Source organism: Xyrauchen texanus, chromosome 28 (assembly GCF_025860055.1).
Source record: "Xyrauchen texanus isolate HMW12.3.18 chromosome 28, RBS_HiC_50CHRs, whole genome shotgun sequence".
NCBI classification, from domain to species: Eukaryota; Metazoa; Chordata; class Actinopteri; order Cypriniformes; family Catostomidae; genus Xyrauchen; species Xyrauchen texanus.
Genome location: NC_068303.1, coordinates 15,872,030 through 15,886,249, shown reverse-complemented (window position 1 = coordinate 15,886,249; position 14,220 = coordinate 15,872,030). Strand labels below are relative to the sequence as shown.

General features: G+C 40.1%; 1 protein-coding gene across 5 annotated transcripts in view; it reads left to right on the top strand.

Moving 5' to 3' along the window:
- The window catches only part of LOC127622262 (NHS-like protein 1), a 125,222-nt gene that overhangs the window by 107,824 nt on the left and 3,178 nt on the right, over positions 1-14,220 (top strand). For 3 of the 5 annotated variants that reach the window (XM_052096298.1, XM_052096299.1, XM_052096301.1), the window contains exons 4-7: positions 717-906; positions 1,835-1,966; positions 4,597-7,839; positions 10,992-11,118. In XM_052096298.1, the coding sequence (XP_051952258.1) occupies positions 717-906; positions 1,835-1,966; positions 4,597-7,839; positions 10,992-11,118 (3,692 nt within the window). The remainder of the gene's footprint in view (positions 1-716; positions 907-1,834; positions 1,967-4,596; positions 7,840-10,991; positions 11,119-14,220) is intronic. The other 2 variants (XM_052096300.1, XM_052096302.1) reach the window with 1 other exon arrangement.

The following is a 14,220-nucleotide window of genomic DNA, read 5'->3' as shown; positions in this document are numbered from 1 at the left end:
AAAAAATCTTTGGCTAAAGAGAAATGAGGGGTGTAGGAGCTCTGGAACAGAATCAGAAATCTGAATATTAACTTCCCAGTAGTCTCATAATGCTTTATTCCTAAAGTTTACCTATTAGTTGTGGGAATCAGCAGGGACCTAGAGATAATATATCAATATCTGGGTCACAATACAACAATATTGAATTTGTTATTATTTAGTGTATTGCGTTATTTGTTTCATTTTCACGATTCAAAACTGTGATATATTGTAATATTTTGCTCACTTGTTTCTTAATCATCTTCATTGCACTTCGGTACTTCGAGCAACAAGTGCTGAACATGCTGCTTTATGTCATTACAGAGCCATAGAAGTAGCGCAAAGGCACATCTGTGTCAGTCAAAAGGGGAATAGTGTATCTTGGTGCCAGTGTGTTTATTATTACACAAACAATTTAGCTGTACAGAGAATGGACATCCTTACAAATAAAAGTAATAGACTTACTGAATATTTTTAGCTTGTTCTAAAAATATGTTTGCATTTTGGTCAAGTAGAAATAATAGTGTTCATTGACGTAATGCTACAGTACTAACACACTTGCTTTGAGTGGTGATCAATCTCTTTTTTCCCAAAAATATAAATTCATTGCATCTGATTATCGATGTAGTATTGTAAGGTAAAATATTGCAACACTTTGAAATTGTCATAAAACTCACTTTATTTGACTTCTTTTCCAGTCCATTGCATCTTCAAGAGAGGAAGAAAAGGACTCCCAAATGAGGGCACAGAGTCCAGTGCAGGAGGAGGGGGTTGAGGTTGATAGACAAGGGCCCCGGACCAAAGCCCCACCCCTGCCCACTCCAGAAGAGAAGATGAGGCAGCAGGCTCAGGCCATACTCACGGATGTTGTCCCTATCAATGTCACAGGTAAGAATTATATTCTATTAACTGTCAAATCATGTAGCTAAAAGAACATCTGGAAAAACTTCAAAGAAATTGTATTTCCATGTTATTGCTATACCTTTGTTATCCTTGTGTCTCCCTAGAGCTCATTTGTTTATTATGTTTATTGTTTGTTTTTATATGTGCTAATTTTTCATTTTTCAAAATCTGTAAACATTTAAAAATGGTAACTTCATTTCCTTTTATATTAAGTTCCTCATAACTTTCCAAACTGATATGTCTGTAACACACAATTAAACACTGCATGCATGATGCACTGGCTGTATGGATATATAAGCATATGTATAAATGGGCCTGCATTCTGTTCAACACATTAACAGTTCTATAATTTCCTATCACTTCTGTATCGTTCACTTATACCATTTGTACTTGAGAGTTATCTATTTAAGCATTGAGTTTCTCTGCCCAAACTCATGCACAAATTCAGCACTATAAAGAACATGCATACAACCACAGCCAACTTATCAAAAAGAACACAGTCTCTCCTACAACATAGTTTAGACAGAATAAGCTATGTGCATCCAATCCTTTCTAGAAACATTGAACTTCACCGTGACTCAGGGAGGAGAAGCTATTAGACTTAAAAGCACACACACATACACACCCACAGACTAATTCAATTTGTCAGAACTGTGACTTAGTCAGACATCCCAACGTGCTGAAGCTTAGTCAACAGCACACAGTCTCTGGAGTTGTCTCCCTTTGGCAGTGCCACAGCACATCTTACAGCACTTTAGAAGTGCTTTTGTAGACAAAAGACTGTTTTTAATCTTGTACAGAATGCGTGTGACTCTGTATGAAAGTTGCACTTGTGTGTGTGTGCTCTGCGTGCTCTGCATGTATGTTACTAACTAGCCCTTTTGCCTGTCTGCTCTCGTCAACTGGTCTCCAGGCGAGACGTTTGACAGGCAGGCCAGCATTCGCCGCTCCCTAATAAACACTGACACTCTGGCCCGCCGGCCCAAGAAGGTTAAGCGGAGAAAGACTATATCAGGGATGCCTGACAGCATTCAACAGGAACTAGGTATGGTATGGCTTTGCCAGCTCTCTCAGCTGCTGCTCCTGCCTGGCCTGTTTCCATTTAGATGGTTGAGTTTCATCTACTGTAGTTGTTCTAATGTAGTTTTCATGATTCTGCCTCGCATTTCCTCACCCCAGCACCACTCCACAAGTTCTTTAGGTTGATTTGTAAGTCTTAGAATCATCATAATCTGAGCTCATTACATTACAAAATAACTTTCATTCTAATTTAAAGGGATAATTCATCCAACAATGAAAATTCTGCCATCATTTACACACCCTTATGTTGTTCTAAACCAGTTTCTTTCCTTTCGTGAAACATATAAGGAGATGTTAGGCAGATTGTTTGCTTCAGTCACCATTCACTGTCATTAAATGGAAAAAAAAGGTGAAAGTGAATGGAGGAAGGAGAGTACAGAAATTAAGAATTTTCACGTTTTGGTGAACTTTCCCTTTCAAATTGGTCTTGAAAGTCTGTACCCAAATCATCTAGCATTTCACACTTTAGCTAATCATAATAGAATCTGTAGTGCCCTTAATGAGGATTTCATTGTTTAGTCTTGTTTTGCCAAGCCTTTGCATGCTGAGTTTTCCCTTAACTCTCGACCCCCCTCTGTTATGTAATCTTATCATCCAACTGCTGGATCCAGCGGTATTCCATATCCAACCTCTCCCCTGGGTCATTCCTGTTTGTTTATCTGAGTGCTGATAGTTGTATGCAGTGGTGAAGATGTGCATCCAACTGCAGCCACTGTATATTCCTCTATCCAGATTCCTCTGGCAGAACACTTCATATTTTATAAGTACAGTAATAGAGGGGGAGGGGAGTGGCAAATGAACATGGATGTAGAGGAAGAAATGTACACATACACCTCCTGGTTGGCTGTTTTTTTTATTTATTTTTTAAAGTTTTGTAATACATCCATTTGCAATAACACTATAATACTGTTTATATTGCCATCTCTGCTTGCATACATGCTAGATTACTGGGACTGTTGAAAGGGCTTTTTGCTTTTAGCTACCCTTTCTTTACCAGAACAGGTATTGGGGGTCGTCAAACTCTTTAACAGTGTTTTGCTGATAACGATGCACAATTAATATGCTTTAAATCCCATTCTGTTTTCATACATGCAGAGGACAAGGGGTTAACTTCATGAACCAGTGTCATTTCTCTGGGGATAAAACTAAAGCTGATCTGATAGTGACATGTTTAAGACGAGTCTCTGTCTGGCAGTTTGAATTTCATTGTATTGTATTGTAATTGTAATTTATTCCTAACAGTAAGCATGACTTTAAGTGCATTCTGCTGCCTGTGTTTGTGTATGTGTTTGTTTGTGTAATTCATTAACAGCCTGCAGTTTTCTACTAAATTGTATGTGCAATGCATGCATATGTGAATAAGCTCTGCCCCCATTTACACCTTGCATTAACATGCATTTTCGGATTGCACTTGACCACATTAAATGACCGGTGTAAATGCACACAAGACGCATTGTGATCGGATCGTTATCAGATCACTGAAACCACATTCAAAGAAGGTGTAAACGTATATTTGTTAACCGGATACAACTACGTAAGTAATTAATTATGTTATGAGGCTACACTACAGTCATCTGTTGTTAAAGGGCTGTGTTGTGGGTTCTTGCCTTTTTCTGTTAATTCTACCCTCGCAATATGAAAAACAAACAGAACAGTCTCTGCCATTTTGCAATCCTGTCATCCAAACAACGAACAATATCCCATGAATTATTAAATTGGAATATGTCATCTCCAGGGGTTAAATTGGGATTTTTGAGGAGACACAGACTAGATGGAAGCATAATGCTAATGTAATTAACTTTAAAGTTGTTTTCGAGCAAGCACAATCGCTAAATGGAGACGGAAAGCATAAAAAAAGAACTCTTGTCTCTCTCCTCAAATACCCACTCACGTCAGGCTTCATTTACACATTTCAGATGAGAAGCATAGCACTTACGTATCGCTGATCGCAAGATGAATATCATTAAATTAGCTTCAGGCTGCCAAAAAATGTTCAATGAAGGAAAAACCCTGACTGTAAAAGTCATGGAAAGCATTTAAAATGATCCATCAATGTTTTTAAAATTAGCTAAAAGACAGAGAATTTTCAGATTGCACTGGCTCTGAAATAGTGTTTTCCATTTTGCGCAGGAAACTTTGATCATATCACTATCCAAAGATTAATTTGTCTGCAAGGTGTAAATGCAATCCAGCTAAAGAATATATCCAGAAAATTCAGATGATCTGAAATGCATGTTAATGCAAGGTGTAAATGGGGCCTCATAATGATGGTATGTGTATAAGTGTGTCATCTGTTCCACCCGCCTATTCCCTCTTTTAGCAAAGATCCTCTACTTTTGCAGACACTCTCATTGACACATTTAGGAACGTACAAAATATTTGGTGTCAGCCTCTAAGATATCAACCATAATTTAGTTTTCCAGAAGTCATTAACATGTCACATGTGGATACAGCTAATCATATTAATTAACTCTCAATAGAGAGGGTTAATCTGATTGGTAGCTGATGTTACAAAGAGCCAGGGAACAGAAGCAGAGAAACATGCAGCTGTAGTATTTTTCATAATTATCTAATTTCTGTTTTTCTATGCACCAGTAAAAGGGCGTGGAGGAGAACTTCGGCCACAGTCGATGTTTATCCCTGGACGGTATTCAACACTTGGGCGAGTCGGGAGTTGGAATTCTCAATCTGTGACAAAAGATTCTGGCTGTCAAACTGAGGAGGTGAAAATCGTCCCACCTTCTGTGAGGAGAATACGGGCTCAGAAGGGCCAAGGAATCGCTGCTCAGATGGCTGGCATCTCCACCTCTGCCACCAACATCTCTGCTGTTTCTGATGGGAACTCCCCTGGAAGTTCAATAGTTGTAATGGCACCCCATTTTGGCCATGATAGCAAGCGTTTCCACAGCTTGCCCCGAGGTGCACGGGTCTCTCTAAATGCAGAGCCCCTATATAGTAGTACCCCGTTCAGGCCAGAAGATTCTACAGCAAAAGCACCACAACAGATCAGAAAATTACAGGTAGATGACACTGTGGTACACATGAGGAATGCCTCCAGGGCATGCACCCCAGCCCGCCCAAAATCTCAGGAGGTAAGAGGTACTCAACGGGAGTGGGGATCTGTCTCTGGTCCTGCCTGTGTAGTTTCTCCACATGCAGCCTACTCAACTTCACTTATACCTAATGCTACTCGGTTATGTTCTACTGAGGTTATAGCACTTCACACCACATCAAGCCCTGGCCAGAGTCCAATTGGTGGGTCACCGTACCCTAAAGCTAGGCCTCATAGCATGATATCAACTGTCAACAGTGAGAGCACCAGTAGTGTGGCCACAGGTTCCCACACACCAGAAGTAGACATTAAGGATACCTGCAGTGAGACTGGCCGGTCAGATAGCAGTTTGCCCAGCCACAGGACAATTGCCGCAGGAACATTGTCTTCGGATGAGCAATGGATTTATGACTCCCCTGAAAATGTGTTGCCCAGAAGGACACTGACTTCCAGCTGTTCAACACCTATAAATCATCTCTATAGTAGCCTTGAACGCTCCTCAAAAGGCACAGACTCTGGTTCACTCTACTCTATGGACAATGATGGCTATTACACTTCCATGCATCTGGATTCAGGCCTTCGGTCAAGGAGCCAGGGTAGTGGCCATGGTCATGGCATAGGAGGCAGGGCAGCAAGACATAGTATGTATGAATGCCTGGGTCAGCAAGAAGACCAAACCAGCTTGTACAGTGACCGCTCACTGTCACGTTCCATCTCCCTACGCAAATCAAAGAAGCCACCTATTCCACCAGCACGCACAGACTCGCTACGTCGAAAGCCTAAGAAAATCAACTCTCCTAATGCCAATATTGGAGGATCTGTTTTGAATGAGTCATTGATTGCCACACTCCAACAGTCCCTTCAGAATGGGCTGAAAGGGAAGGGGTCATCCACACCATCTCACAGTCCTTGCAGTGACTATGAGGATCCCTGGATGCTCCGTCCCAGGAGCCAGAGCAGCATTAGTGCAGGCAGTAGTGGCATATCAGCAACAGGGATGGCTAATGTTTACTCCATCTGTCATGTCACACCAACTCACAGTGACACTAGTAGCCTGCGTTCTGATTATGCAGATTCGTGGAGCTACTACATGGATTATCCTCGTCCATCTGGTGATCAGACGCATTCATCATGCACTAACGCACTGTCTGCTGGACAAGCAGGTAAGATCACAAATGGAAGAGGTCTCCACAATGGTACCCAAACCAATCTTTCTCCAGCTCAGGAAGGAAGTGATGTGTCAGTAAAGCCTAGAACAGGCACCTCCTCACCAGACAGGGTGCATCGATTGACTTCTCCATCAAGTGGATACTCAAGTCAGTCCAACACTCCCACAGCTGGCACTCCTGTCCCCTCTTTTATGAGGTGCAGGTCCCCATCAGGCAGCAAGCCCAAGCCCAGAGTACCTGAAAGAAAGTCATCTTTGATTTCATCTCTATCCATCTCTTCTTCTTCCACCTCTCTTTCCTCCAACACCTCAGATTCCATCAGGAACAATGTCCCTCCTCCACCTCCTCTTCCTGCTGCCCCTGTAGCTCATTTAACTTTCAACCCTCCATCCTATTCTCCTCCCCTTCCTCCCTCCAGTCCTGTGTACAATGCAAACCAGTTATTTCCTCCTCTTCCTGTTTTACCCATGACCCCTCATCAACAAGCATCTATGTGCCCTCCTTACATAAATTCCTCCCCTGAATTTCCACCTCCTCCACCTCCAGAGGTGTTGATTGACCCTGCCTTGTTAAGCCTCAATAGTACTTTCAGCTCTCCACCTCCTCCTCCGCCACCATTCCCTGATTGTTCTACCGTCCCTCCTTATCCTTCACCCCCAATTCCAGTTATTTCCAACACGGCACCACCTGCTCCCTCCTCTGCTAGCTTGAAGAATATAAAGAGCAGCCTTAAGCCAGTGAACCCAGGGAGACAGCCAGTGTCCTCTTACTCCGAGGAGCCTAATAAGTGTGGTATGCCACTGGTTATCCCCTTTGCCCTGCAGAGTATGCAGCTGCGTTCAGTGAACCAGCCAGAAAACAGTGAAGTTAGCTGCTCCAATTTTGACGAAATAGTGGCTGAGCAGATGGCCGTTAAGCCTCAGACACCAGAGAAGCCTACAAAACCAGACCATCCATTTGTTCCTCAGGTTTCTTGTAAACCTCAAAATTCAAATGAAACACAAAGGCCATCAGCTGCAGAGAAAAGGCTCTCCATCCAGCATAGTTATGTTGAAGTACAACCCAACTGTGAAAAATCATATTCTGAACCGACATCCTGCCTTACAGATGGGTCTATGGATCCTAGTGACATTAAGGTCACAGCTGAAGTAGATGGTGTAGAGACTGACTTATCATCACTTGTGGAAATGCCACAAAACACTACACCCAAGAAAAAGCCTCCTATGATTTCTAAAAAGCCAAAGTTTTCTTTCACCTTTTCCTCCTTTTCCACACCTGACTGTAAAACAGAGGAGAACTCTGCATCCAAAACAGCAGCATCCATAGACAATGATGACAGTGATTTGCTGAGTGCTCAAAATGAGGTGATAACTTCAACAACAGAAAGTCAGGACACCGCTCCTGTGCCAGAAAAGACTGGTGGGTGTGACATACCTGTACCTCCCGTAGAGATAAGAGACATTTCTACCACAAATGGTGAAGCTCAGGAGTTCTTCAAGTCTGTTCTTAATATGGACAAGGGCACCTCTGAAGGAGATGGGGAAGAAGATGGAAGAGATGATGACGAAGATGTAACTAACAGCACCGGATCGGTTGGCTCTAAAGATGATGAAAGTGGTAAGTCAGATCTTCCTAATTTTACTCTGTGGTAGTGTTGTCAAAAGTACCAGTACTTCAGTACAAAGTCGATACTAAATTAAAAAAGATGTAATGATGCCAGTGTTTCTGCAGTACCGGATTGAGCACCGACTCAATCCGGTACCAGTGCTCAATATGACTGACAGACAACAGCTTTAAAATGCTCACAGACTTAATTTGTATGTATTCTCTATTATTCCTTTTACACTGAAATGGACAGTTAATCCAAGTGACATGTCCTAATGTGATTTATTAAACAGCTGAAGGCTGCAATCTTAGTGTAGATGAGCGTTCACGTTGTTTGACGTGACAAAGCAGAGCACTTATCCACTGTGAACCATGCTGCACATTTAAACTATATATTTAGATATTAAAATCACAGCATTTGCACTTTAATCTCAACTCAACTTTATTTGTATAGCATTTAAAACAACAGAGTTGACCAAAGTGCTTCACAGTAATTCAATTAAAATATAACATTTCAAAATGACCACATACACGAACACCAGTAGTCTAAATACAAACATTCCAAAACTGTGTCCTACATTTCATTTCTGAGACTCAAAGGACAGTGATGTGACTTAAGTCTTAAGATTTCAGATGTGACTTAAGTCTTTAATGTTCACACTGGGCCATGCTGTGAACTGTTTATCCAGAAAAGTAAAGCTTCCTGCAAAAAGCATGTCATAATAAAAGCATGATTAAAAATAAAAGCTAGATGCTTGAAATTGAAGAAATTAAATAAAAACTTTCATACAAATATATTAATAATACAACTGTATATTTGTATTAAAGTTTTTATTTAATTTCTTCAAGTGATGTAATATTCTCTGTAGTAATTGTTACTCTGTAGTAATCCTCCTGCCATCTGGCAAGAGGTACCGAAGCATTCGGTCCAGACTGTGTATCAGCTTCATTCCCCAATCCATCAGACTCCTCAATACTCAGAGACTGGACTGACACACACACACACACACACACACACACACACACACACACACATATGTCCTGAGTTGCACTTTAATTATTGTCACTTTATACCTAGCTGCTACCTCAATAACTGCTATGTGCATAGAACACTATCTCATAGTATGTTATATTTTGTTATATTTTGAAACTGTCATTTTTGCACTACTGAGTACTGGTCGGCGCTGCACTGTCTCTCACTGTGCCTATTGTCCTGTTCATTTTTATAAATTTATTGTACTGTCCCATACTTTTTGCACACATTTGCACGTGCACTTTATATAGGTATGTTATGTATTGTAATCTCATGTGGTTCTGTGTTTGTCCTATGTCGTTGTATGTAGCACCATGGTCCTGGAGGAAAGTTGTCTCGTTTAACTGGATATGGTTGAACGACAATAAAAACCACTTGACTTGACTAATAATAATAACAATATTTAATAAATTTATCACATGCAAGACAAGTCTGGCAAAAAATAAAATAAAAAATGCAATTTTACCATTATTAAAAAGTAATTGATTAGACACCATTTTGATGATTAAACTAAACTTTAAAACATGTTCTGGAAAATATTTTTTATTAAACTATAATTATTAAAATAAACTGATAACTAAACTTATGTGTTCTTTACATTATCATATTGACATATTTTTGCAGTGGTATCGAAATTGGTATCGAGAACCGTGAAATTTCACTGGTATCGATACAGACTACTGAAATTTTGTGTGAAAAGGAAAACACTACTACTGGGGTTGGAGATCATTTGTAAAACAAAATTACACAGGATCATGCATTTTTAAATACTTGGGCCTTTTTTAAAGAGTCGAGACATATGGCGTGTACTCAAGATTTACATTACATAAAGAGGGATGATTGAAACAAGAGGAGGGCCACATTAGTGACTTTCAGCATAAAAGTAAATCAGTAGTAAACTAGTATATGTATATGAGTGTCTACATTAAAGAGAAGAGGTGGCAGCTTTTGCTCACATCAGGGCTTAAAGTGGGACGTCACTGCGGCAAACCTTTGTATTTAGTCCTTCTTTACCTCCCTTTCTCTCTCTCTTTCCCCAACTCTGTCACTATGTTCATTCAGTCACCCCTCCCCTCTCACCATCTGTCCTCCTGACTTCTGATGCTTTCATCCACCTTAACTGTCTCACTCTTGCCTATCTGACTACTCTTTTATCCCTCCATTTCTATTCTCTTATTTATGCCTTCCCACACCAGCTGTTTTGCATGTCTAAAACTAGCATAGTTTTTCCCCCTTTTCCCTCCCTCACTCACATCGTTTGACTTCCCTTTCCTTCCAACTCTCACTCACTATTCCCTCTCGTTATGGTCGGGATAGGATGGGGCAGCATTCCCAAGGGAAAGCTGTTTAAACGGGATGGGGATGGGGAGGGGGTGGGGCCGGCAGTTGGTAGAGGAGATGAGAAATGAGGGAGGGGAGGGAGCGCATAACGTGAGAATACACTCAGTAGCTCTAGCAAGTGCAGATGTGAGATGAGAGAAGTGCAGAGCAGAGCAAGTGAACTCTGATGGCAAGGTGGATACAACCATGAGAATGTAAGAGAAGGTCAAGCATACAGATTTTTACCTGTCTTGAGACGTGTTATATTTGAAGAGCTTAACTCATGTGTGTGTATCTCTTTGGGTTTATTGACAGCTACGGGATGTGTCTTGGTACTTGCAAGAAGTGCTGAATTTTGATTGACTGTTTCTAACTCCTTATGTTTTCTGACATTTTGCATAATATCGTTTATACTCATTGAGTGTGTTAGTTTTAAATATGTGTATCAGGTTGTCCTCACCATAATTTGAATGTTCTTGTTTGACAAGTTTTTCCAAACAAGCCTGTGCATTTTAAACGTAACAGTATCCATGTCTAGTATGCAAGGCATGATAAGCATGAAACTGCCTGTTTGTCACATGGATCCTAATCAGTGTGATTCATATCACTGACACTATGTGATCTGAAGAATCCATCAAATAATTGTTTTGTTTTCGGTTTTGCTCAGTTATATCTTCATATAGTCTTCCTGTAAAGTTTGTTGTTATCTGATTAGTTTGTAACTAACATGGTGATATCTGAATGTAATACTGTGCAATAACAACACTATGTTAATATAAGAGTATAATATATAAGTGTTTGCTTCTGCTAGGTGAGATTTTTGATTCCAGCACAGCAGATACCTCTCAAGATCCCACAATTAACAGCAACACCCGTGGGGACATGGTGACTCCCACGCGCCCCCGGACAACTGATGACCTCTTCGCTGCTATTCACAGGTAAATTACCACAGTACTTTGCTGGGATCCCTTCTCCAGTCCCATCCACTTCCTTATCATTCCTTCCCTCTCCCATGCCTTAAATTGCTGTTCTCTGCCTTTCATAACTTTAAAGCAGGCTGTCCTATCCAATTTAAGATACATCCATCAAAAGCTAGAGGGTGGAAGGAAAGCAGCCTGTAAAGAGTAGGGCTTTTGTGGTCTCTGTTTGTCAGATGAAGAGATGCCCCAGGCTGATGTATTACTCTACTAGATGCTCATGTACAGATTGGCTGTGTTATAGAAAAATCATAGTTCAACAATCATCATTTACTCACTCTCATATTGTTCCAAACCTGTATGACTCTCTTTCTTTTAAGAAACACAAAAGGAGATGTTGGGTAGAATGATAGCCTCAGTTACCATTCACTTTCATTGTATAATGATACAATGACAGTGAATGGTGACTGAGATTTACATACTGCCTAAGATCTCCTTTTTCATTCCATGGAAGAAATAACAGATTACTTGTTTGGAATAACATGTGAGTGAGGTAATGATTTAAATGATAATTTGTGGCCTTAATGTAGTCCTTCAACTGCACCTCTGTTGCATACTGAGTGGTGCATTAATTAAGATTCATTATGTTTTGTTTGCATTTTGCAGACTTATTCTCAATTTTGCATACATAACCTACATTTGTGTCTATAAACTGACACAGCGTTATCGCATATGTAGGCTATGCAGTAGTCACGTGTAGTGGGCAGGTTTTTGAAGTTCTTCCGCACGTCACACAAATTCAATCAAGAGCATTTGGTTTCCTCTGCTACAGCCTGTGTGTGAGGCTTTGCACTTCCTTCTGCTCTGGTCCGCTGCAATCTCACACAGATATTAGAGCAAAAGATATCCTTGAAATGTAAGACCAGTTTAGATGTAGTGTGACAGAGCATCAGATGCTATATGTGCTCAGTAAATCCTGCGGTTTGCCAGGTGCCACTCTAAAGCGCTGAGCTTTAGATTGAATCAAATAAAAAGCCAGAATGGAAGCTAGATTACAAGCACAGTGTGTACGTCATTTCTCCCAAGATTTGACCTGATGCGTTTTGAAGGCTTTTAACTGTATATAAGAAACCCCAAAATGTTGTTATCATTTACTCACCTGTTATGTTGTTCCAAACCTTTGGTACTCTTTTTCTTCCATCACCATTGACTTTCTAACATCTTTTGTGTTCCATTGAGGAAAGAAAGTTATACAGGTTTGGAACAAAATGAGGGTGGGTAAATAATGACAGAATTTCCATTTTAATATTTTCATTTACATTTAGTCATACATGTAATGCAAGCAGATGCTTTTATCCAAAGCAACTTACAAATGAGGAGCATTCAAAGCAATTTGTCTTACAGAATCAACAATATCTACAGTACCGCACTGCCAAGTTCTCAGTGTGGCTGGAGTAGTATAGATGCTACCTTAGACAAAAGCTAGCTTTATTTTTTTATTGTTAAACATTAAGTAAGTGCATTTAGTGTAAATTGGTTAAGTGATCTCTAAACAGATGTGCTTTCAGCTGGTTCTTTAATGTTGTTTCTGCCGATCGTCTTGATGTTGGAAGCTCATTTCACCACAGAGGAACAGAGAAAGTGAATACATTTTTTGGTGAACTATCCCTTTAATGTGAAGAATTAAACAAGAAAATGCAGTGGCACAGACCACATTGTTTTCTCTTTTATTTGATAATTGGAGCTGTTAAAACAGCACTTGCCTTTAATCAGTTTGATGAACTCCCATATAAACCAAGTTCCAGCAGACTTCCTGTGTTAGTCTTTCTCTGACACTTTCAACTCCTTATGTAGCAATATACTTCTCTGAAATCTTGCTTTCATAGCTTTTCATTCAATCATATCTGTTACTCTGTTCCACCCTTTTTTCCCTGATCTCTCCAATCTCCACTTTATCATTCAGCCTGGACCAGCTTGACCAACATACAAGGTGCGGTCTGGCAAGTAATTAGCCATTGGGATATTCCTTTTGCGATGATGATAGGGGTGGGATTAGTTCTATAATCTCACTGTGCATACTAGACTTGGGATGGATTTCTGATCCATCCATCAGTTAATCCCACACTCCCTAATCTGCAGCAGTTATGCCATGCTAATGAATTTGATTTGCTCCTGGGCACACATGCTAGCACGCTTTCATTGACCCAGGGTCCCCCTACTGGTAGGGGGAAAAACAACCCTCTGGCTTAAAATGATGTTGGGCACTTTGCCCAGTTTGCTTTGATGATTAGGGTTCCATTATGCCTGCACTTCCACAAAGCTGCGATGTGAGCTGTATTCCTCTTCGGTTTGGCTTTTAAGGGACGGAAATTCAATTAAACAACCCCAATTTACACACACTTGTGCTATATATATACTGCATTAAGTTATTCCTGCTTTTCCAATTTTGCTGTGAAGTTTTGGTTTGCTGGGGGCTAGTTGATTTAATGAGAAAGTGGAACAGAAATCAATGGAGGGGACAGACTCATCAAGACTGAAAAAATTAATCACAAAAATTGACTCAACTCTTATTCCAGTCATTCAGCTTCGGGAGGAGTTGCATTAGCTCATAATTCAAGTGAAGCATGCTTAGTTAACTGTGTTGGCAGTAAAGTGGCTGCTCTTATGTTTATTTTCTTAAATTTAAGTAGAATGGTCTATCAATCACAAAATATTGTTTTTCCTGTATTAATGGGGGGGGCATCTTTGCTGCCTACTGCTAAACTAATATATTTGCTTGAACTAATATTAAAACATAATTTATTGACTTTTTGATTATAGGTTTCAGTTTATACTGCCTCATTTCCCTTATTCAGGGTTCTCACAGTCAGGAATCGCTGTCAAATCAGGGAATTTAAAATAGTGATTTCTAGGACTGCAAAAGTCTGGGAAATTAAAGGAATTCCAACATTATGCCAGCATTTGTGGCAAAGATCACGGTTACAGGCACAGACAACAGAAGGGAATGGGGCTAGTCCATAAATGTTAAAATAGACAGACGTTGACGTTATACATGTTAACATGACATCCAATATTTGGATATACATATATATATATATATATATCATATATATATATATATAT